Source organism: Oncorhynchus keta, chromosome 24 (assembly GCF_023373465.1).
Source record: "Oncorhynchus keta strain PuntledgeMale-10-30-2019 chromosome 24, Oket_V2, whole genome shotgun sequence".
NCBI lineage: Eukaryota > Metazoa > Chordata > Actinopteri > Salmoniformes > Salmonidae > Oncorhynchus > Oncorhynchus keta.
In genome coordinates this window covers 14,166,056-14,192,575 of record NC_068444.1, presented here as the reverse complement: position 1 = coordinate 14,192,575, position 26,520 = coordinate 14,166,056, and the positions used below count along the sequence as shown (strand labels likewise).

The 26,520-nt window shown below is 40.9% G+C and overlaps 1 protein-coding gene across 34 annotated transcripts in view; it reads left to right on the top strand.

Annotated features, from left to right (window-relative positions):
* The first annotated feature begins 450 nt into the window (after positions 1–450).
* The window catches only part of LOC118357683 (syntaxin-binding protein 4-like), a 104,261-nt gene continuing 78,191 nt past the window's right edge, over positions 451–26,520 (top strand). For all 34 annotated transcript variants that reach the window (XM_052477780.1, XM_052477782.1, XM_052477781.1 and 31 more), the window contains exons 1-7: positions 451–760; positions 11,472–11,545; positions 11,879–11,974; positions 12,903–12,972; positions 13,667–13,741; positions 19,823–19,914; positions 24,028–24,187. In XM_052477780.1, coding sequence (XP_052333740.1) covers positions 705–760; positions 11,472–11,545; positions 11,879–11,974; positions 12,903–12,972; positions 13,667–13,741; positions 19,823–19,914; positions 24,028–24,187 — 623 coding nt within the window. In that variant the 5' untranslated portion in view covers positions 451–704. The remainder of the gene's footprint in view (positions 761–11,471; positions 11,546–11,878; positions 11,975–12,902; positions 12,973–13,666; positions 13,742–19,822; positions 19,915–24,027; positions 24,188–26,520) is intronic.

Genomic DNA, 26,520 nt, shown 5'->3' with positions numbered 1-26,520 from the left:
GGTTGGGGTTAAGGTTGGGGTTAGGGTAAGGGTTAGGGTAAGGGTTAGGGTTAGGGTTAGGGTTAGGGTAAGGGTAAGGGTTAGTGTTAGGGTAAGGGTAAGGGTTAGGGTTAGGGTAAGGGTTAGGGTTAGGGTTAGGGTAAGGGTTAGGGTTAGGGTTAAGCACAGGAGGTTGCACCTTTAATTGGGGAGAACGGGGGTATCCAAATAAAGTGCTGCCCATCTTTCTCTTCCTAATAGCTGTAATGGATGTGTACTTTGACCTATTTGTTTTTCTGTTCTCCCTCCTCTCAGTCCCTCTGTATCTCCCTGATTGCTGATTGGAAAGAGGTACGTCGTCAGTTTGAGTGTGTGGGTGTGTGACTGTGGGTATGTTTCTTAGATTGTGTGGTGTGTGTCTCCCTGACTCCAGGCGACAGTGGAAAGAGAGGTGAGGCGCAGGCAGTGCGTGATGGACGTGTATCAGGAGGGATTAGTGGTAAACATAGGCAGGCGTGTTCTCTCTCTGACGAGGCGGATTTCAATCTCTCTCTCTCTCCCAACTGTTTAAACTGCAAGGGTCTCATCTCTCTCCAAACAACTGACTGCTCTCATCTCCCATGGCTCCGTAATATTTGTGTGTGTGTGTCTGTGGGGGGGTGGGGTGTTTTTATCTCCCTGTCTGTGTGTGTTTGAGAAAGTGATTCAGTCTCTCTTTCTGTGCGATGGCACTACTGCCTAAGGAGGCAGAACGATTCGATGGGCTATCTCTGCTATACTGGTATGTCCCTCTTTGTTTTCCCTCTATTTGCTTAATCACCCTCTTCACTCTTAATCTAGTTTCTCTTTTTAAGTCATTTTTTTTAATTGAAGAGTGAAAATGTGTACAGTAATTTACATTTTTGTTGCATCTAAAATTCTACTTCCTTTCACCTCTGAGCCTTACAGTAGGAGGAGGTGCGTGCGTGCGTGTGTGTGTGTGTGTGTGTGTGTGTGTGTTGCTCAGAGACTTGTGCAGGGGAAGCAACAAGGAAGCCTTAATGTGTATGTTTACTTGACTGTTCTTTGCAGGGCTGTAAATGTACGAGTTTAGCTGCACTACATATGTAGAGTTGGAGATGGAAGTGTATCCTATAGACAGAGGTTTATAAATGGCCTATAGCAGCTGGAGCCCTGTGATCGCTCCTGGCCAGTCCTGTCACAGCAGGAGGATGAAGGGAAGACAGATTAGCCCGTATTAAGTGATCAGTTACATGTTTGTTCTAACTGTTTGTTCTAACCGTCAATACTCCGCAAGTAACTCACTACATTCTTATAAATAAAGGTACAAGTAGGAACGAAATAGGATTGTTGAGAGCAATGCCATAGGGGAACTATTTTAGTGTCTGAAGAACCATACAAAAATCCTCCAGGACTGGAATTGAATAGCCCTGCTGTAGGGGTTTAAGCTTATTTGCATATTTCCCAGGGTGCCTTTGGAGTGAATTTTAGAGTGATCAGTACCCTCATACAGTGGCCTGAAACTCATACACTGGAAAACAAAAAAATCCTGTTGTTCTTATGGCAGTAAATTACATGAATTACTCAAAAAAAAGTATAGTATGTTACTGTAAATTCAGAATAAACTTTGATTTAACAGTAAATTACATGAATTACTCATAAAAAAGTATTGTATGTTACTGTAAATTCAGAATAAACTTTGATTTAACAGTAAATTACATGAATTACTAAAAAAAAGTATAGTATGTTACTCTAAATCCAGAATAAACTGATTTAACAGTAAATTACTGTTATGTTTACAATTTACGTTAACATACTGTACTTAATTTATATATATATTTTATTTTTTACAGTAACTCACAGGTAACTGGCTGCTAATAAATTACCGTAAAATCTATAAGATTAGCCAATTTGCCATGTGCTGTGAAAGGTACACATCTGCAGGCTTCAATACATACAAGAACCTTTGAGAATTCTGAAGAACTGTTGATGCCACTCAAGAACCCCACAGTTAACTCAAAAGGTTATTCATCGGGCAAGGAACATTAAGAGCTTAACATTAAGAACCTTTTTTTTTAGTGTACAATGACTCACTCACTACAATGTCTATTGTAGTGTTTATTGATTGTTAAGGGTTAAACAGTGTGTATGTGACACTGTAGGCTATATAAAACAAATATGGGTGAATGCATTATAGTCCTTTTGTAGGCTACAGGAACAACAGCCGTTTAGTGATCTTACTATGAGCCTTCGGAGTCTGTCTTGGCCATTTGTCTATTGGTTAGTGTAATCTCCTGGGCTAAATTTAGAAATGTGGGCTTTTGTTGTGAACGGGGATGGGGAAGAGTAGAGGACGGAGGAAACGAGGACAATATGGGAGGGGAAATGAGGGAGGAGAGACAGAAATGACAGGAGATGGAAGGGAAGAAGGAGAGGAGATAAGGAGGGAAGACAGGAGAGGAAAGTAAATGAAAGGAAAGGAGGTGGTAATGATTAAACGAGAGGAGTGAATAGGAAGGGAAGGCAGAGAGAGGAACCTCAGGAAACCAGGTCAGCTCTTCCTAAATCTGGAGTGTTAACCTCTAGCTGAACCCTTTTCCTCTGCTACTTCCAGGGTCATGAGCAGGGCAGAGACAGGCCATAGAAAATACCTCTTCCCTCTATTCCTTCATGAACGGAAACCAGAGGTGGCATGCCTATTACGGTGTTAGGGACGGAGTCCCACTTGTAATTGGTCAGAATGAATAATATGTGATGGGTATTTTTTTTTTTTTAAAGTTAATATATTTTTATTTAAAGAAAAATATAGATGATATATTATTGGATTATGTTTTAAATGCTAATGAAAGTGCAGTAAATGTGTACATTTTCCTGTTTGAAAAATATATTGTTCAAAACAATCTGTTCAGTTACTTTGCCCCTCAGTGACTGTCAACAGCAGCTCCGGCCTCCGTGGACATTGCTTGGAATGTTTTACCAGGTATTTTCTATCAGGGCGAACTGCAGCATAAATCATAACAGCACAAAGTAAATGGACCTCCCTGAGGCGCTCAAATGTGCATGTCTACCTTTGATAAATAATTAGCTCTTATTCAGAGGGCTTTAGTTAAATGCGGAAGACACATTTCAATGGAATGCTTTGAGTTGTAACAACTAACTGGGTATCCCCCCTTTCCATGCCAATTTCAACTCTTTCTAAACTAATATCTGAGTAACTCAGAAATATGAAGTTATTTCAGAATGAAAGTTACCTGGCTAGAAGATCATGCTTTGTGACATTATGTTAGTTAGCTATCCCCAGTTAGATCATGCTTTGTGACAATATGTTAGCTAGCTATCCCCAGTTAGATCATGCTTTGTGACATTATGTTAGCTAGCTATCCCTAGTTAGATCATGCTTTGTGACAGTATGTTAGCTAGCTATCCCCAGTTAGCTATCCCCAGTTAGCTATCCCCAGTTAGATCATGCTTTGTGACATCATGTTAGCTAGCTATCCCCAGTTAGATCATGCTTTGTGACAGTATGTTAGTTAGCTATCCCCAGTTAGCTATCCCCAGTTAGATCATGCTTTGTGACATCATGTTAGCTAGCTATCCCCAGTTATATCATGCTTTGTGACAGTATGTTAGTTAGCTATCCCCAGTTAGATCATGCTTTGTGACAATATGTTAGTTAGCTATCCCCAGTTAGATCATGCTTTGTGACAGTATGTTAGTTAGCTATCCCCAGTTATATCATGCTTTGTGACAATATGTTAGTTAGCTATCCCCAGTTAGATCATGCTTTGTGACAATATGTTAGTTAGCTATCCCCAGTTATATCATGCTTTGTGACAGTATGTTAGTTAGCTATCCCCAGTTAGATCATGCTTTGTGACAATATGTTAGTTAGCTATCCCCAGTTAGATCATGCTTTGTGACAATATGTTAGTTAGCTATCCCCAGTTATATCATGCTTTGTGACAGTATGTTAGTTAGCTATCCCCAGTTAGATCATGCTTTGTGACAATATGTTAGCTAGCTATCCCCAGTTATATCATGCTTTGTGACAGTATGTTAGTTAGCTATCCCCAGTTAGATCATGCTTTGTGACAATATGTTAGTTAGCTATCCCCAGTTAGCTATCCCCAGTTAGATCATGCTTTGTGACATCATGTTAGTTAGCTATCCCCAGTTAGATCATGCTTTGTGACATCATGTTAGTTAGCTATCCCCAGTTAGATCATGCTTTGTGACATCATGTTAGTTAGCTATCCCCAGTTAGATCATGCTTTCACTTATTGCATCTGCATGCTTGTTGCGTTCTCCCTGATTTCCACTAGTTACCACAGCCATATTGTTAAAAAAATAATGAAAACAGAAATTAGCTTTTTGGTTTTAATTTAAGGCTAGGGTTAGGCATAAGGTTAGCAGTGTGGTTAATGTTGTTAGGGTTGGTTTTAAAATCAGATTTTAAGAAGAAGAAATTGTAGAAATAGGAGGGGTTTATGACTCTGTAGCTGTGGTAACTAGTGATGACCATTTTCTCTGGTGCACTCGTTTTGTTCATGAGCTGGCTGCTCGTTCTAGCACAATCTAATCTGTTCCAAACAATGGCAGCATGTACAGCAGTAGTCATTTGTTTTTTTGACATGCAAGATGGAAATAGGTATAGTTATGCTGTTGTTGAAATTCACAGATCGCTTTATATATCTTCTCAAATAAACTACCTGTAGTTCGAAAACTTGTCATCATATTTCTGTCATGCTGCTTTGTTGACAACACCAACCACCTGGTGCTCCGGGTATTCAGCCAATCAGTTGCTGCCGCTGACGGAACCTCAGGAAACCAGGTCAGCTCTTCCTAAATCTGGAGTGTTAACCTCTAGCTGAACCCTTTTCCTCTGCTACTTCCAGGGTCATGAGCAGGGCAGAGACGAACATGCCGACACTCCATCAACTTCTGAGTACTTATATATAATTTTCCCATTGACATCAATGAAAGATTTATGCACATGCTTTATTTACGCAGGGATCTGTTGTAAAAGCATTCCACAACTCTAAATCGGTCCATAAACTGACAAGATGTTGGATGATGAAAGCTTATAGGATAGCAAATGTGGGTAGGTCTGCTATGACAAGGCATTTATTATCTAGCAGTTTGTAACAGGCAAAAGTGACGCTACATTAGCCGTTACAGGTTAGGTACTGTTTGGCGTAGCACAGAGAATTTTCAACCAACCTTAACTTGGTGATACTTCCTCAATTCTCGACTTGCAAGACAACCGATGTCTTCTAAACGTCCATGTCTAGTTGTCTAATGCTCCGTTATGAAATGAAATCAGTTTTTTCTTAATGAAGTAATCCAACAATGTGTACGACGCCATCTTGTCTATTTAAAATCTTCTCTTGTTGATTGAGACATCATCATGACATGCAGCACTTTGAGTATGACACCCACCTGTCTCAATAATGAGGGAAGATTTGGAATAGACAAGATGGCGGCGTACAAATGGTTGGATTACTTCGTGGAGCAAAAAATAAATTAAATGTAATAATGGCACGTTTTCTAAATTCAAACAAACCTCCTGAAACTAGACATTAACTTTTAGAAGACATTGGTTGTTTTCCAAGTCAGGAATTGAGGAAGTATCGACAAGTTAAGGTTGGTTGAAAATTCTCTGCGCTACGCCAAACAGTACCTATCAGACAACTGGAACTGGAGTAATGGTCTGACCAGGTGATATTTTTTACATTTTTTTTATTTTATAGACCAGTTCATGTTTTGAATAGTCAGCACATGTAGCAGATGTCATATGGCCCTTTGGTGTGTAAATCGTGGCTTCCCCCTCTCTCTGTCTCTGTCTCTGTCTCTGTCTCTCTCTCTCTCTCTCTCTCTCTCTCTCTCTCTCTCTCTCTCTCTCTCTCTCTCTCTTTCTCTCTCTCTCTCACCAAGTTTTAAGACTTAACAACAGGTCATAAATTCCTGGCAGAGACTCTCTTCCCCCTGGTCAAGAAGAAAGAGAGAGGAAAGAAACCTATGGAACAAAGAGCTTCTCTTTGTTCAACTCTGTCGTGATGTTGTATTGATTAATGTGCTGCTCGTCGATTGATTAACGGTTTATAATTACGTGATTAAATGAATAAGGCAATTATTAACCTGTGGCACCATGGGAAAGTTTTAGCTTTATTGAGTTTCTATTTCCCAAATTAACTCAAAGAATATCAAAATATCGATTTTATAACAGTCGCTAATTAGTCCATTTCCTCCACAGTCTCATTCTGAACGTTGCATAATCCAGGAATCTGCTCAAACCCGAGTCTCTCCAAATAAACCCCCCCCACACCAATTCAGTTGATTATTTATTTGCTAACAAGCTAAAAATGCTAATATAAGATACACAAACACACAGTCTAGGCTATGGATTAGAATTTAGTATGATAAAACAGGCCACTAGGGGGCCAATACAATTTGACACGTGTTACACAAAATGGGGAGAAAAATACACTGAGGTGGATTTGTCAGCTATGCTTATTTGAACCCTAACCCCGAACTGTTGCTCTTATGGGTCAGAATATAATGATGTAATTATGTGTTGAAACTGTCCAATGGGGTGTCTCTGCGTGGACCGGATTCCGACTTCTCTGATGACTGTCCGTCTTCAACCTGGTGTCACTCTGTTTACATTTACATTTACATTTAAGTCATTTAGCAGACGCTCTCATCCAGAGCGACTTACAAATTGGTGCATTCACCTTATGACATCCAGTAGAACAGTCACTTTACAATAGTGCATCTAAATCTTAAAGGGGGGTGAGAAGGATTACTTATCCTATCCTAGGTATTCCTTAAAGAGGTGGGGTTTCAGGTGTCTCCGGAAGGTGGTGATTGACTCCGCTGTCCTGGCGTCGTGAGGGAGTTTGTTCCACCATTGGGGGGCCAGAGCAGCGAACAGTTTTGACTGGGCTGAGCGGGAACTGTACTTCCTCAGTGGTAGGGAGGCGAGCAGGCCAGAGGTGGATGAACGCAGTGCCCTTGTTTGGGTGTAGGGCCTGATCAGAGCCTGGAGGTACTGAGGTGCCGTTCCCCTCACAGCTCCGTAGGCAAGCACCATGGTATTGTTCTCCTCACGATGTCAGTGTCCTTTCTCTTAGTGGTCTGTTTCCTCGCCCTCGCTCTGAAATGGGGTCTTCTGAGGAGGATGGTTCCAGTGTGGGAAGGAAAACAGTGTAGACACACGATTCCTTGGAGAGTGGTGACCAGGTGGTCCTGCTTGAATTCACACCCTTTAGATACAGCTACTCGTCCGTAGCATAGGTTGTAAAAATGTTCCTTTGTCTTCTTCAACCTCGTGGTGCGTTTTGGGTTTGCTTACCACTCAGACCTTGGCTGCAGCTCAGGGTCACTTAGTCTGATATGTTAATTCTTAACTCACAGGTTTTATACCCTCGGGTCAGGAATGGGCATTTTCACCTTTAGGGCAATTCTCTGGGCCTACCAAGTTATGAGGATTTTACTCAGATCCAATTTAGACAAATAACTTCGCATTTAATCTTTAGAAAAACATTCTCTTTGATCTGGACATTTTCCACACAACGTACAATATGCAAACATCAGGCACATACTAGGAAAACTCTTAAAGTTACAATGTATTTGTTATAACATCGTCCTTTAACTTTTAATATCATAACAAAAATGACATATTTTATATTTAACTAGGCAAGTCAGTTAAGGACAAATTCTTATTTACAATGATGGCCTAGGAACAGTGGGTTAACTGCCTTGTTCAGGGGCAGAATGACAGATTTTTACCTTGTCAGCTCGGGGATTCGATCTAGCAACCTTTCGGTTACTGTTCCAACACTCTAACCACTAAGCTACCTGCCGCCCCATTAATTTTCATATTCCATCTATTGCCATTACCACCATTGTGGCTGACGAAACCTATTGTCCCAAAGTCCATTTATTGCTTGTTAATGTTCTGAGGCCGGTTCTCCATAGTGAGAGAACAAAGGAATTTTGTCTGCTGCCTTTGATTTACAATTGGCGTGAGGTGTCATAAAACCCCCCATCTCCATACCTCTCGATCTCTTCCCTTCTGGTGGGTGTGAGAAATCTCTCCGTAGGATTGTGGTCCACTGTAACCTAACCCAAGCATGCCAATCATGACAACTCCTCATCCCCCATATTGGAGGGTTAAACCATATTTATATTTTTGAGAATGTGGGAATGGTCCGTGGGTATTTAAAGAATAATCCTGTCGAAGTTGTTTTATTTTGTGACATCAGGAAGGACGGTAGCACAGAATAACAGTAGCTTTGGAAGTGTACATTTCTCAGTTATTAGTTTTCTATTTGAATGTTGTGTAAATATATGATTGAATATGAAACTATTTGTGAGAAGATGTAATGTCATGTTATCCTTCTATAGGAGATACTTGTTAAGTTATAAAGTTTTAACTAGTCAATGGCCACACCCTCGTGAGCCAAGGCATCACATTAGGCATTATAGAACCCCCCCCCCCTTCTTCCACAGAGTATAAAACCCACTTCCTTCAAAATGTATATTAATTCAGAGAACGCTGGGACAGTGTCCTCACGTTGGAATGGCTACAATTCTATAGACCATTAGACCATACAGCTGTAGTTGTGACCACACGGCTGGAAATGGTTAAACTCTGAGACTATCGATCACTAAAGAATAAGAGCAAACCTTAGATGTATAATTACTAAGCTGCAGCTGGAAATTATGTAAATCTAGTACAAGAATAGCGAGAACCGTGGAAGCATCTATTCTATGCAATGACCATCTGTAGACCTGACGTATCCATTACAACAGACACTATCCAGAGCCGCGGAGAAAGCTACAACCACAAAGGACATTGTGACTTCTGGGAAAGTTAACCAGAGACTCTCTGATGATCTGACTCTCCAGCAGACGGACTGGCGATTCCAACAGAGAAGACAACAACGACATACGGGCGTAAATATATACATACATGCAATTATTCTCGAATGAGCGGCCGTTCATGTGTAAATTATTAGCATTTCAATGAATAATAATTATCAACTGTGTGTAGTGAATCCATTTAGTCTTTCCCGCTCTTTCTCAGTCCCCACCCCTTTCCTTTGTCTACCAAGCCTTCATATCGGTATCATCAGATAGGGACTTTTTCTTTGCATCATGTAGTAACCCAAATGTCTACTGTTTGTTCATGTAATTCTGTGTGAATATTTAGTTACTTAGCAAATAAATAATTAAGTCAATTTGTATATCGCTGATTCATGATTTAGGCTAGGATTCGTACAGATATCCAAGTGTTTGCGACATTCAGTAATGAACTGATGAATTAATAATAATAATTCATTAATGAGCGACTGTTTTGATAAGATATGAAAATATCTGAAGAGTTATATTTGGGAGTTTGACACTATATAAATGACATTTTTAGGTGGTGCCCCAACTTCCTAGTTATTTAAAGTTACATGATTAGTTTAATCGCATAATTAAATTGCACATAGAAAATTGATTCGATAATATACAGTCTTCACATTTAATGATAGTCCAGACACGATACGGATATACAGAGATATTTGATGAACACAATTGGACTGGATCTTGATTCTGGTACAGTACCTGTGGTGTAAAAAAGTGGTTTCTTTTCATGACCAATGTCATCCAAGTAAAGCACAAATTAGTGAAAGGTCTGGCCGCCAAATATGCGGAACAGGTGCTGGGTACATAGCACAAGCTGAAGGGCAATAGATTAAACGCAGAGGTCAAGCAGCTGTTGGAAAAAGAAAGCCCCAATGAATGATCATCTGATAGGAAGTCTTCTGAAGGCTTTCAAGTCAAGACAATAGTTGGAACCGCAGTACATGGAGAACGTAAACAACATACAGCCACACTGTCTGGACCACAGATGAACTGTTGTATTGACTGTTAAATATAATGAATGCTCCCGCAGTTTATTGTGCCAGAGCATTTATCAGTGTTTGGGTATAAGTACTGTGTATTTTTGTACACAGCACTTGCAAGTTATTGGATGTGCGTACACTACATTTGAAATTAATTGTATTGACTGTAGTCATCCAATGCCCTAGTTTGAACCCAAAGCTTTGTCCTCTGTTTCTTCCTGTATCTGTCTGTTTGTCCAGAGGATTACCTCCCAGCCCTGTCCTGTCCTCCCAGGTCTGCAGATTGGCAGCGGTGTTTTCCAATACCTAATGCACCTGTTTAGACTATAATTACTTTTTTCATAATTGAAAAGATCTAAAAGCTCTTTGCTGCTGTAAACCATTTACTCCCATCGGTGACGCAGCATGCAACACACACACACACACACACACACACACACACACACACACACACACACACACACACACACACACACACACACACACACACACACACACACACACACACACACACACACACACACACACATAGACACACACACACACACACACACACACACACACACACACACACACACACACACACACACACACACACACACACACACACACACACACACACACAATTAAGGCCAAGAGTTTCTCCTGATCACATGATGTGGCCTGGAAAACCTTTTGACCGTCCTCATACAATGTACATGTCCAGCATAATGGCATTAATTCTCAACAACAAATCTTCTTTTCAGATTGGGTAAGTCCTTGGTTATTACTGTCATATGAAGCATTTTAATGCTGTGAATGGCTCATAGGGAGATTGGTCTGGACAGCCTGAGCTGATGTGATGCTGCCAGTCAAAGTCCCTGTGAAGAGATGAGACGGTGTGTTTTTGTTTTTCCCCTGATGCTGAAACCCTGTCAGTTTGTGTCTGGCGGCTGCTTCTGACCCCACATATACTCAGAACGCACCGACACAAACTCTCCACACACACCTGCAGCCACTCTGGAATACCACACTCGCCTCACACACTCGCCTCACACACACGCCTCACACACTCGCCTCACACACTCGCCTCACACACTCGCCTCACACACTCGCCTCACACACTCGCCTCACACACACGTCTCACACACTTGCCAGACACTTTGGTGGCTCTGTAGACCACACACTCCCTACACACAAACTCGCCTCACATACTCGCCTCACACACTTGCCAGACACATTGGTGGCTCCGTAGACCACACACTCCCTACACACACACTCACTCGCGGCGGCTCCTGACACATTTCAGCTCGTCTGTAAAGCCAGTCCACAGCTGGTTATGGAACATATTGGTGTGGCTCTGGGAACCTATTCTAACGAAATCCTTTGGACAATGATTCAATTACATCTTGAGACCGGAGATGAAAGCTCATCCGATGAACCATGTGGCTGTGAGAGGTCTCTTTCTATCTTCCTTTATCTCTTCCATCCTCTTCCTCTATCCGTCATGAGCCTTATTTTCTTTCTATCCACGAGGAAGGGGTTTAAAATAATATTTATCAGATAAATGGGTAAACGTTGGGGTGACGTGACCGAGAAGGTGTTTGTGTGTTCCAGGACCGTCATGGGGCCTCACGGCATCAACCGGGCCATCGAGAGACTGGAGTTCTGCGACTGCAAGAAAGGACTGGGTCAGTATACAACTTGACCTCTAATGTAATATGCATTATGAATGGATGTAGCTATGGTCTATATATACGTTTTAATCAGCTATAACTGGGGCCCAGAGGTTTCCCTGGTCAGATTATGTAGTCAAGGAAAAACTCCTGGCCCTAGTAACGAATGATTATAATAGCAAGTCGAAGGGTGACATTTCCCTCCGCAACATTCTAATAGTGGCAGCTCCAACACTGTACCTCTCAATTGCTCTAAAATGTGTTTTCTGCTTCATAGATTTCCCCTATAACCTTTATCTACTGGGGGTTCATATAAGGTGTTGCTTTTGTCTCTTGTTCCTCATCCAGGGGTGAAGATCATCGGTGGCTACAGAGAGCAGACACGTGAGGAGTTTGGGATCTTCATCAAGCGGGTGTTACCGGGAGGGCTGGCTGCTCAGGATGGTACGTTACTTTCTGATGGTTGTTGTTTTTGGCTAATTTAGTATGTTGATAAATAACCTCTATTACAGATGATGATGGCAAAATGCTCTCTTTCTTTTTCTCTCTTTCTTTCCCTCTCTCGCTCTCTTTCCCTCTCTCGCTCTCTTTCCCTCTTTCGCTCTTTTTCCCTCGCTCTCGCTCTCTTTCTCTCTGGGTCTCTTTCCCACACGGTCTCTCTCTCTCTCTCTCTCTCTCTCTCGCTGTCTCGATCTCTCTCTCTCGCTGTCTTTCTCTCATTCTCTCGCTCGCACTCTCTCTTTCATTCTCTCTCGCTCTCTTTCCCTCTCTCTCCCTGTCTCTCTCTCCTTCCCTCTCTCTCGCTGTCTCTTTCTCTCATTCTCTCTCTCGCTGTCTCTTTCATTCTCTCATTCTCTCGCTCGCTCGCACTCTCTCTTTCATTCTCTCTCGCTCTCTTTCACTCTCGCTCGCACTCTCTCTTTCATTCTCTCTCGCTCTCTTTCCCTCTCTCTCGCTGTCTCTCTCTCGTTCCCTCTCTCTGGCTCTCTTTCTCTCATTCTCTCTCTTGCTGTCTCTTTCATTCTCTCATTCTCTCGCTCGCACTCTCTTTCATTCTCTTGCTCTCTTTCCCTCTCTCTCGCTGTCTCTCTCTCCTTCCCTCTCTCTCACTGTCTCTTTCTCTCATTCTCTCTCTCGCTGTCTCTTTCATTCTCTCGCTCGCACTCTCTCTTTCATTCTCTCTCTCTCTCTCGCACTCTCTTTCACTCTCTCTCTCACTGTCTCTTTCACTCTCTCTCGCTTTCTCTTTCTCTCTCTCTCTCGACGTCTTTTTCATTCTCTCTCGTTTTCTCTCTCACTCTCTCTCGTTCTCTCTCTCACTCTCTCTCGTTCTCTCTCTCTGTCTGTGTCTCTGTGTATTTGTGTGTTCCAGGAAGGCTTAGAACGGGCGACCTCATTTTGGAAGTCAATAATATGAGTTTAGGAGGAGTAACCAACGAGAGGTAGGTCATTAGTACACAGTGGTAGACCATAATAGTGAGCCATAATTAGTGAGTTTAGTTGTTTGTTAATCATTCGTTAGCCATGTGAATGATGCTATGCAAATTATGTTACATTGGTGTTGGTGTTTCAACTCAGGAGTAATACTTGAATGCCACACATTGAATTAAAAAACAACCGTTTTCACAATAGAGGTGACTAGAGGTCGACCTCTAGAGGTGACGATGACTGAAGGTGTTATGACAGTTCCATCACCATTTTCTGTGTATCCCAAATGGCACCCTATCCCCTATGGGTCCTGGTATTAAGTAGTGCACCCTATCCCCTATGGGCCCTGGTCTAAAGTAGTGCACCCTATTCGCTATGGGCCCTGGTCATAAGTAGTGCACCCTATCCCCTATGGGCCCAGGTCAAAAGTAGTGCACCCTATTCCCTATGGGCCCTGGTCAAAAGTAGTGCACCCTATCCCCTATGGGCCCAGGTCAAAAGTAGTGCACCCCATTCCCTATGGGCCCTGGTCAAAAGTAGTGCACCCTATTCCCTATGGGCCCAGGTCAAAAGTAGTGCACCCTATTCCCTATGGGCCCTGGTCAAAAGTAGTGCACTATAAAGAGAATAGGGTGCCATTTGTGACATATATTTCCTGAACCCGGCTGTAGTGTTAAAACTGCTCTCCTCTCTCCTGTGGTCCTATAGGGCGGTGGATATCCTCCGGTCAGCGTCCGCCTCCAATCACATGTCTCTGATGGCTGCCAGGGACGATGAAAGCAGGTAGCCAAGCCTGACTTTATTTAAAAGGAAATTCCACCACTTTTCAGAGACTCTCATCTGCAGCACAATAACAGAATCTACATATGTGATAACAGCGCTTTATAGAAAATAGAAAAAAATGTAAAGTAAAACAAATTCTGCCCGATGACGATATATTAAAAACAGTGATTTTCAAACACTGAGATTTGCGGTGTTGTGGGGAGAGAGAAGATCTCATTTTCTCTTTCTCATTGCCGGTTTTGAAAATCACTGTTTTTCTTTTTACATTTTAATCCTAACCTGTCAGGTCACATTTTTTAGGACCTTTCTTCTTCTCTTTTTAACCACAGATCATAGAAAATAATTTTTTAGGACCTTTCTTCTTCTCTTTTTAACCACAGATCATAGAAAATATTTTTTTAGGACCTTTCTTCTTCTCTTTTTAACCACAGATCATAGAAAATAATTTTTTAGGACCTTTCTTCTTCTCTTTTTAACCACAGATCATAGAAAATCATTTTTTAGGACCTTTCTTCTTCTCTTCTTAACCACATATCATAGAAAATCATTTTTTAGGACCTTTCTTCTTCTCTTTTTAACCACAGATCATAGAAAATCATTTTTAGGACCTTTTTTCTTCTCTTCTTAACCACAGATCATAGAAAATCATTTTTAGGACCTTTTTCTTCTCTTTTTAACCACAGATCATAGAAAATCATTTTTTAGGACCTTTCTTCTTCTCTTCTTAACCACAGATCATAGAAAATCATTTTTTAGGAACTTTCTTCTTCTCTTTTTAACCACAGATCATAGAAAATCATTTTTTAGGACCTTTCTTCTTCTCTTCTTAACCACAGATCATAGAAAATCATTTTTTAGGACCTTTCTTCTTCTCTTTTTAACCACAGATCATAGAAAATCATTTTTAGGACCTTTCTTCTTCTCTTCTTAACCACAGATCATAGAAAATCATTTTTTAGGACCTTTCTTCTTCTCTTTTTAACCACAGATCATAGAAAATATTTTTTTAGGACCTTTCTTCTTCTCTTTTTAACCACAGATCATAGAAAATAATTTTTTAGGACCTTTCTTCTTCTCTTTTTAACCACAGATCATAGAAAATCATTTTTAAGGACCTTTCTTCTTCTCTTCTTAACCACAGATCATAGAAAATCATTTTTTAAGGACCTTTCTTCTTCTCCTTTTAACCACAGATCATAGAAAATCATTTTTTAGGACCTTTCTTCTTCTCTTTTTAACCACAGATCATAGAAAATCATTTTTTAGGACATTTCTTCTTCTCTTTTTAACCACAGATCATAGAAAATCATTTTTTAGGACCTTTCATCTTCTCTTTTTAACCACAGATCATAGAAAATAGGCTGTTTTCACATAATATAGACACTGTTATGGTGCTGCAGATAATGACTAGGAAGTTGAAAAGTGGCGGAATTGCCCTTATACGTGTATTTTATTTATTTTATAAGAAGTCAGAACACATTCTTGGTGTTGTTTGATTTGGTATATGATTATTATATATTATATACTGTATAGTACCAGTCAAATGTTTGGACACACCCACTCATTCAAGGGTTTTTCTTTATTTTTTAAAAATTTGCACACTCTTGGCATTCTCCCAAACTTTGCACACTCTTGGCATTCTCCCAAACTTTGCACACTCTTGGCATTCTCCCAAACTTTGCACACTCTTGGAATTCTCCCAAACTTTGCACACTCTTGGCATTCTCCCAAACTTTGCACACTCTTGGCATTCTCCCAAACTTTGCACACTCTTGGCATTCTCCCAAACTTTGCACACTCTTGGCATTCTCCCAAACTTTGCACACTCTTGGCATTCTCCCAAACTTTGCACACTCTAGGCATTCTCCCAAACTTTGCACACTCTTGGCATTCTCCCAAACTTTGCACACTCTTGGCATTCTCCCAAACTTTGCACACTCTTGGCATTCTCCCAAACTTTTGACTGGAACTGTTGATTGATTTATTTCCAAAACGATACTTGGGAGTCAAATATTGTAATATGAAACTGTATCGATTTATTCCCCCTTCACTATTAGACAAATGATACGAACGTTTGTGTGTAGCCTACGTATGGTAGTGTGCACTACGTTGTTGTCACTGAACAAGGGTAGATACTGTTAGGAGCTGAGTGGTTAAAGAATCCTTGATCTGCTTTTGATAAATACAACAATCTGGTTACTACAGTAAGAACAATAAGGACTTTGGGTTTGTGTTCACTCAGAAATGGACCCCATTCTAATAATGTAATATAATAATAATGTATTATATATCATGTATATCATTTATTAGGAATATTATATTCCTAACTGGAGCCCTGGTCGAAAGTAGTGCACTATATAGGGAATAGGGTCCTGGTCTAAAGTAGTGCACTATATAGGGAATAGGGTCCTGGTCTAAAGTAGTGCACTATATAGGGAATAGGGTCTTGGTCTAAAGTAGTGGACTATATAGGGAATAGGGTCCTGGTCTAAAGTAGTGCACTATATAGGGAATAGGGCCCTGGTCGAAAGTAGTGCACTATATAGGGAATAGGGTCTTGGTCTAAAGTAGTGCACTATATAGGGAATAGGGTGCCAGAAACAGAGAGCCTTGGGGAAGCTTAAGGGAAGATGGGTTGAGTGTTGTGTAACAGTGTTTGAGGCCTGGCTGGTTCAAATGTGCACATTCAGAAAACTGCTTATTAGAGGACAGAGAAAGAACACTGTTTCCTTCTGACCTCAGTCAGCACAGGAAGCCGTCTGTCATGGTAGAAACATGAAGTAACACGACCCCAGTTAACCCCTGTGTGTGGATGGCGTTAAAAAAAGGTTTGATTACGTTCAACACATTTTCCAGCGTACTTCAAAGTATTCACTGAGTGTTCGAAATACTAGGAACATCTGCTATCTCTATGACAGCCTGACCAGGTGAATCCAAATGAAAGCTATGATCCATTATTGATGTTACCTGTTAAATGAACTTTAATTAGTGTAAATGAAGGAGAGGAGACAAGTTAAAGATGGATTTTTATGCCTTGATACAATTGAGACATGGATTGTGTATGTGTGCCATTCAGATGGTGAATGGGAAAGATAAAATATTTAAATGCCTTTGAACAGGGTATAGTAGTAGGTGCCAGGAGCACCGGTTTGTGTCTGACCTGGCACAAGATGGGGAGAAGTCTGTCCGTGATAAAACGCTGCTCTACTTTCTTCACATAACAATCAACTCAACAAGTCCTACAGGCCCTAGTTTTATCACACCTGGACTACTTCCCAGTTATATGGTCAAGTGCCACAAAGAAGGACAAATTACAGTGGCCCTGAACAGAGAAACACAGCTGGCCCTTAAATGTACACAGAGAGCTAACATCAATGACATTCATGTAAATCTCTCCTGGCTCAAAAAAGAGAAGAGATTGACTGCATCACTACTGGTCTTTGTGAGAGGTATTGACATGTTGACAGCACCAAGCTGTCTGTTCAAACAACGAGCACACAGCTCAGACACCCATACATACCCCACAATACATGCCACCAGGGGTCTCTTCACAGTCCCCAAGTCCAGAGCAGACTCTGGGAAACACACAGTACTGCATAGAGCCATGACTACATGGAACTCTCTTCCACATCAAGTAACTCAAGTGAACAGTAAAATAAAACAGTAAAATCTGTAGAAAGAAAAAGTAGGATAAATCACCTCACGGCATAACATGGACTATGAAGAGACACACACACACACACACACACACACACACACACACACACACACACACACACACACACACACACACACACACACACACACACACACACACACACACACACACACACACACACACAGTAATATTGTAGTACTGTACATTTTATATTGTAAATGTTATTTATATTGTAAATATTAGAGTAATAATGTCTAATGTGATGTATTGATGTGTTATGTTATTGTTTTAATTGTGTTAATCCTAATGGGGATCCTAATAAATAGTAAATCAAGACTTGATTTGAAAGCAGCGCTGCTCAGAATTGAAACACTTCCCAAATATCCTCTGGGACTCTAGTCCTCCTAACTGCTGAGGAAAGGCGTCTGTCCTGTGTCCTCTCTCTCCTGTCATGTCTCACCCCGTCTTGTACACCGGGCCTGACATAAAGTGACCTGGCACTCTGCTGGCCCCTGTGCTTTTCACTGTTTGTCAGCCACGTCACACACTACTGGCTCAACGGACGGACAGCCAGACGGACAGCCAGACGGATACAGGCTGACATATTAAGAAGACTGTCTGTCCGTCCGTCCCTCCGTCTTTCATCAGCTCTTTGTTCTGGTTATGTTTCAGAGTATTTTGTGCCCAATAGAAATGAATGGTAAATAATGTAGTGTGTAATTTTGGAGTCATTTTTATTGGGAATAAGTATAGAATATGTTTCTAAACACTTCTACATTCATGTGGATGCTACCATGATTACAGATAATCCTGAATGAATCGTGAATAATGATGAGTGAGAAAGTTATAAATATCAGGCCCTCAAGACATGCTAACTAACCTCTCACCATTACAATAATAGAGGAGGTTAGCATTTTATATCATACCCCCAAGACATGCTAACCTCTCACCATTACAATAACTGGGGAGGTTAGCATTTTATATCATACCCCCAAGACATGCTAACCTCTCACCATTACAATAATAGAGGAGGTTAGCATTTTATATCATACCCCCAAGACATGCTAACCTCTCACCATTACAATAATAGAGGAGGTTAGCATTTTATATCATACCCCCAAGACATGCTAACCTCTCACCATTACAATAATAGAGGAGGTTAGCATTTTATATCATACCACCAAGACATGCTAACCTCTCACCATTACAATAATAGAGGAGGTTAGCATTTTATATCATACCCCCAAGACATGCTAACCTCTCACCATTACAATAATAGAGGAGGTTAGCATTTTATATCATACCACCAAGACATGCTAACCTCTCACCATTACAATAACTGGGGAGGTTAGCATTTTATATCATACCCCCAAGACATGCTAACCTCTCACCATTACAATAATAGAGGAGGTAAGCATTTTATATCATACCACCAAGACATGCTAACCTCTCACCAATACAATAATAAAGGAGGTTAGCATTTTTGGGGAATATGATATTTGTGCGTCTAAATTTCTCACTCATCATTATTCACAATTTTTTTTTAGGATTATCCGTAGACATGGTAGCATCCAGCATCCTAATGTAGAAATATATATAGAAATATATTCTATTCTTATTCCCAATAACAATGACTCCAAAATTACATATGACATTACTTACCATTCATTTCTATTGGGCACAAAATGATCTGAAACGCAACCAAAACAAACAGCAAAGGCATTCAACCAATTTGTAGAGTCACAAGCTTGATGTGTTATGAATATGGGACCAAATACCCAACGTTTTACTACTTTAATATGCAAGGGAATTTGTCCCAATACTTTTGCTCCTCCACAGTGCTGTCAATTCTAAACGCTTCACCCGACATGCATGAAAATACCCTCAAATTAAAGCTGGCAGTCTGCACGTTAACCTCATCGTCATTATATTATTTCAAATCCAAAGTGCTGGAGTAGAGAACTAAAAGCACAAAAAAACATAATTGTCCCAATACTTTTGGAGCCCACTGTACAGTATAAACCTAACCCTATAAATGTCAGACTGATTCCCAGACCAGACAGTTGGGGCCAAGAGGTCAATCCTTTTTTCTAAGACATACTTAGGACTTTTTACCTGAACACATAACACAGTAGACTCTTTACCTCGAGTTTAAACCGGATTAGCATCCTGATCTAGCTCAGATAATCCTAATCTCAACTACTAACAAATAAGACACTTTAAATGGGTCTGCTCCTGTCAGATGTCACTTGGAATCAATGTCTGTGTGTGACCATGGGAGGGAGACAGAGCTCTACTGTACTGTTTCTCTGAGGGAGTTGACTCTGTCTGTCTGTCTGTCTGTCTGTCTGTCTGTCTGTCTGTCTGTCTGTCTGTCTGTCTGTCTGTCTGTCTGTCTGTCTGTCTGTCTGTCTGTCCTCCAGGCGGGAGTTCATTGAGTTGATGAATAAGTATGGCTCCCACAGCAGTTTTAAAGGAAGCTCAGGGAGGGTCTCTCCTACACAGCTCTCTACAGGTGAGTTTCTGTACCTAGGAACTTTTGCGTCCCAAATTGCATCCTATTCCCTATTTAGTGCACTATGTTTGACCAGGGAATAGGGTACAATTTAACTCACCCACTTGACGTAGGACCTGGTTATCCCCCGTTCCTCTCCTCAACTGCATGTAGCTAACACTATAGTCTATTAACCATTGTCTTCCATATTCCCTATCACACCCTTCCTAATTCTCATCCATATTCCCTATCACACCCTTCCTAACTCTCATCCATATTCCCTATAACACCCTTCCTAATTCTCATCCATATTCCCTATCACACCCTTCCTAATTCTCATCCATATTCCCTTTCACACCCTTCCTAATTCTCATCCATATTCCCTATCACACCCTTCATAATTCTCATCCATATTCCCTTTCACACCCTTCCTAATTCTCATCCATATTCCCTATCACACCCTTCCTAATTCTCATCCATATTCCCTTTCACACCCTTCCTAATTCTCATCCATATTCCCTATCACACCCTTCCTAATTCTCATCCATATTCCCTATCACACCCTTCCTAATTCTCATCCATATTCCCTATCACACCCTTCCTAATTCTCATCCATATTCCCTATCACACCCTTCCTAATTCTCATCCATATTCCATAACACACCCTTCCTAATTCTCATCCATATTCCCTTTCACCACTCTTCTAATTCGCATCCATATTCCCTTTCACACCTCTTCTAATGTGCATCCATATTCCCTATCACACCTCTTCTAATTCAATTTAGGAATAGCCACAATTAGGGTTGCACATTCAGTGGTGGAAACTTTTCTTGGGAATGAATGGGAATATATGCAAATTAATATTAATAGCATTTAAATGTAGATGTTTTTTGCATAGGATATATTTACCATATCATATGGAGACAGAAACATAAACCGTTTACCTTATCATAAGTAGACATACATCCTTCCAATAGAAATAAAAAGCAATTCAGTTACGAATTGAACTTTAATTAAATGAGTTGACTCTTCACATGGGATGATTTCACTGAACAACAAAAGGGAATATTGAATGATCCCCAATGATCCATCACATCTCCCCAAAATGTTTCAACATGCATCTGTAAAATGATAGTAAGGAAACTAAAGCTTTGGTTGTCTTCCTCTCAGGCTTCCATGGCTTCTCCCTGGACCTTCTTCAAATCATATCAAATCAAATTTATTTGTCACATACACATGGTTAGCAGATGTTAATGCGAGTGTAGCGAAATTCTTGTGCTTCTAGTTCCGACAATGCAGTAATAACCAACGAGTAATCTAACTAACAATTCCAAAACTGCTACCTTATACACACAAGTGTAAAGGGATAAAGAATATGTACTTAATGTCCACCTCTTGAACGTCAGACTCTGAGGCCTCATCTTCACTGTCATGTTCCAACCTTGTTGAAGATGGCTCGTTATCAGACTCAAAAAGCCTCAAATTTGCCTGGATCGCCACCCATTTTTCAACGCTTGTATTGGTCAGCCTGTTGCGTGCTTTGGTGTGTGTTCCCAAACAAGGACCAGAGGCGGCCGATGTTGGTGGGATTTGTAGGATGATGGAAGCAGGGGGGAAAGGGGAAATAGCCTCCGATCCACAAAGTCCCTTCCTCCAGGTGGCTGATGAGATATGTTGGCACGACTGCCATATTGCATCTCCATCCCAAAGCCCTTGCTTGGAAGTGTACTTCGCCAGACTGCCAAGAACCTTAACCTCATCCAGGCCAAGGTGGTGAGACACAGTAGTAATGACACCATAGGTCTTGTTGATCTCAGCACCAGACAGGATGCTCTTTCCAGCATACTTGGGGTCCTACATGTACGCGTGTATCTGCTTCAGGTAGAAGTCTTCACGCTTATTGATGTATTTTAGAACTGCAGTTTCCTCTGCTTGGAGCGACAGTGAAGGGGGCAGGGCAGTATGGATTTCTTCTCTTACATCAGCAAGCAGAGTCTGAACATCAGACAGGATGGCATTGTCTCCCTCAATCCATGCAATGGCTACTGCTATATGTTTCAGGAGTTTCAGGCTGCTTACCACTCTCTTCCAGAATACATCATCCAGCAGGCTCCTCTTGATGGGGCTGTCCATATCGGCAGACTGTGATATGGCCATTTCTTGGAGAGACTCCTTCCCCTCCAGGAGACTGTCAAACATGAAGACAATACCACCCCAACTGGTGTTGCTGGGCAGCTTCAATGTGGTGCTCTTATTCTTCTCACTTTGCTTGGTGAGGTAGATTGCTGCTATAGCTTGATGACCCTTCCTGTACCTAACCATTTCCTTGGCTCTCTTGTAGAGTGTATCCATTGTTTTCAGTGCCATGATGTCCTTGAGGAGCAGATTCAATGCATGAGCAGCACAGCCAATGGGTGTGATTTGAGGGTAGGACTCCTCCACTTTAGACCAAGCAGCCTTCATGTTCACAGCATTGTCTGTCACCAGTGCAAATACCTTCTGTGGTCCAAGGTCATTGACTACCTTCAGCTCATCTGCAATGTAGAGACCAGTGTGTATGTTGTCCCTTGTGGCTGTGCTCTTGTAGAATATTGGCTGAGGGGTGGAGATGATGTAATGAATTATTCCTTGCCCACGAACGTTCGACCACCCATCAGAGATGATTGCAATACAATCTGCTTTCTCTATGATTTGCTTGACCTTCACTTGAACTCTGCATCCAGCAAATGAATAGATAAAGCATGTGTGGTTGGAGGTGTGTATGCCGGGCGAAGAATATTCAGAAATCTTTTCCAATACACATTGCCTGTGAGCATCAGAGGTGAACCAGTTGCATACACAGCTCGAGCAAGACATTCATCAGCATTTCTCTGACTACGTTCCTCTATTGAGTCAAAAACACTTCTGATCCCAGGAGGACCATGAGCTGTTGCTATCGATGAGGTGCCTGATTCATCATTTTCACCTTGAATAGAAGAAGAGGGACTTATGTCAGAGGTTGCCTGTTGTGAGCAGCGAGGGAACTTTATGCACTTGGCCAGATGATTCTGCATCTTTGTTGCATTCTTCACATATGATTTGGCACAGTATTTGCAAATGTAAACATATTTTCCTTCTACATTAGCTGCAGTGAAATGTCTCCTGTAAAGATTAGAAAGAAATTGGTTAAAAAAAATATGAAATACAATTCCATGTACAGATAAATTGTTAAGCAATGAGATTAAACAACTCCTTTTTAAGACTCATGTCTTAAAATGAAACATGTATGGAAACAGGTGAATTAACACTCCTCAGTTAGCAAGCTCAAGCAAGCTAAAACCCACACGGTAGCAAAAACTAACTAGCAGAAATTGTTAACAAGTTAGAAATTATTTAAACACACTTTGCTGTAGGCTACTATTTACTAGGTAACAAAAAATAATGTATGTCTTATCAAATATATTCACCCCACCAGGTATTGTCGTTCTGCCCTGAACAAGGCAGTTAACCCACTGTTCCTAGGCCATCATTGAAAATAATAATTTGTTCTTAACTGACTTTCCTAGTTACATACATGTAAAATAAAAAATGCAATCAAAACTTACCAGAAAGCTTGTAGTCCTTGGCTCAGACAGTGTAGTAGTGTGGGCTCAATAGCATCTCATTTAGTGTGCATTATCTTGCGAGTGCACTGCACATGCACTGTTGTTGCAGTTCCATTGAATTGGGGATAGTTTAACCAAAATATGCCACAAGACCTAGAATTGCCTTACGTGTATCCCACAAAAATCGATGTAAAATTCCCCAAATTCCCGGGCTTACCTGCCCATGTAACATTTCTGGAAATTTAGCGGAAAGTTACCAACCCTTTGCAACCCTAGACACAATTTTAATTATATATTTTTTGTATATTTCATTACCGCTGGGAAGCCCTAATTCTGCCCTACATGCATTAGTTGGTGTATTACTTTGGTCTTGTAGAATTTTACAAAATAATTCTGCATGTAGGGCTTCAATTGGATGTCCAGTTTGAAGAGTGGCCCCCAAACCTCACTTCTGTAAATAGCTATTGGTGGGATTACGCTGTCAAATATTTTGGTCCAAATTCTAATTGGGGTGTTGATTTTAGAATAATAATTCTCTCTTTCTCTTCAGGAGGCAAGACAGACACGGCCTCCTCATCTTCCTCCTCCAGATCTACCAGTCCCACCAGCCAGCTCTTCAGTCCTAAAGAGGGGGTCACAGGACCTCCCTATACCACTGGGCCCCCCTATACGTCAAACCCCAACACAGCCCCTACACAGCCCATCTTCAAGTAAGTGACATTATGAAATTGATAGTTGAGGGATTGTCTATATGTGTGTGTGTGTGTGTGTGTGTGTGTGTGTGTGTGTGTGTGTGTGTGTGTGTGTGTGTGTGTGTGTGTGTGTGTGTGTGTGTGTGTGTATATATGTATATGTACAGTGGTGCAAAAAAGTATTTAGTCAGCCACCAATTGTGCAAGTTCTCCCACTTAAAAAGACGAGAGGCCTGTAATTTTCATCATAGGCACACTTAAACTATGACCGACAAAATGAGAAAAAAAATCCAGAAAATCACATTGTAAGATTTTTTATGAATTGATTTGCAAATTATAGTGGAAAATAAGTATTTGGTCACCTACAAACAAGCAAGATTTCTGGCTCTCACAGACCTGTAGGCTCTCACAGACCTGTAGGCTCTCACAGACCTGTAGGCTCCTCCTCTGTCCTCCACTCGTTACCTGTATTAATGGCACCTATTTGAACTTGAACAATTATACTATTATTCTGACATTTCACATTCTTAAAATAAAGTGGTGACCCTAACTGACCTAAGACTAATTAAATGTCAGGAATTGTGGAAAAACTGAGTTTAAATGTATTTGGCTAAGGTGTATGTAAACTTCTGACTTCAACTGTACATGTAGGTATTGTTAAAGTTACTATGTCTATATGATAAACAGAAAGTAGCAGCAGAGGGGTTGGTGGGTGGGGGGTTGGTGGGTGGGGGGTGGTGGGTGGTGGGTGGGGGGTTGGTGGGTGGGGGGTGGCAGGACACAATGCAAATAGTTTGGGTAGCCATTTGATTACCTGTTCAGGAGTCTTATGGCTTGGGGGTAAAATCTGTTTAGAAGCCTTTTGTTCCTAGACTTGGCGCTCCAGTACCGCTAGCCATGCGGTTGCAGAGAGAACAGTCTATGACTTGGGTGGCTGGAGTCTTTGACAACTTTTAGGGCCTTCCTCTGACACCGCCTGGTATAGAGATCCTGGTTGGCAGGCAGCTTAGCCCCAGTGATTGTACTGGGCCGTAGGCAATTTTTTATTTTTTATTTCACCTTTATTTAACCAGGTAGGCTAGTTGAGAACAAGTTCTCATTTGCAACTGCGACCTGGCCAAGATAAAGCATAGCAGTGTGAACAGACAACACAGAGTTACACATGGAGTAAACAATTAACAAGTCAATAACACAGTAGAAAAAAGGGGAGTCTATATACAATGTGTGCAAAAGGCATGAGGAGGTAGGCGAATAATTACAATTTTGCAGATTAACACTGTAGTGATAAATGATCAGATGGTCATGTACAGGTAGAGAGATATTGGTGTGCAAAAGAGCAGAAAAGTAATACCCCACAATCAAATAAAGAAACTGTATGTAGACACACAATGCAACTACATTATGTCATTATGATGCCATTACCTGTCATTATGTCATTATGATGTCATTACCTGTCATTAAGATCACAATGGCTTCTAGAAAAGAAACAGACATAAATACTTTTCTTCATTTCAGCAGTTATCATACACCATTATTAAAAAATAGTTCACCATGTAGCCAACTCCTGCACATTTGTTTTGACACACCTACTCATTCTAGGCTTTTTCTATATTTCTATTTTCTTCATTGTAGAATAATAATGAAGACATCAGAACTATGAAATAACACATATGGAATTATAGTAAATGTAGTAGTAATAGTAAATGTAGTAGTAAATATATTTTTAGATTCTTCAAAGTAGCCAGCCTTTGCCTTAATGACAACTTTGCACACTCTTGGAATTCTCTCAACCAGCTTCATGAGGTATTCCCCTGGAATTAATTTAAATTAACAGGTGTGCCTTGTTAAAAGTTCATTTGTGGAATTTCTTTCCTTCACGTGTTTGAGCCAATCAGTTGTGTTGTGACAAAGTAGGAGTCGTATACATAATCGTATGGTAGAAGACCAAGTCCATATTATGGCAAGAACAGCACAAATAAGCAAAGAGAAATGACAATTCATCATTACTTTAAGACATGAAGGTCAGTCAATACAGAACATTTCAAGGACTTTGAAAGTTGCTTCAAGCGTAGTCGCAAAAACCATCAATAGTTATGATACAACTGGCTCATGAGGACCGCCACAGGAAAGGAACACCCAGAGTTACCTCTGCTGCAGAGGATAAGTTCATTAGAGTTAACTGCACCTCAGATTACAGCCCAAATGAATGCTCCACAGAGTTCAAGTAACAGACACATCAACTGTTCAGAGTGAATCACGCCTTCATGGTCGAATTGCTGCAAAAAAACACTACTAAAGGACACCAATAATAAGAAGAGACTTGCTTGGGCCAAGAAACACAAGCAATGGAC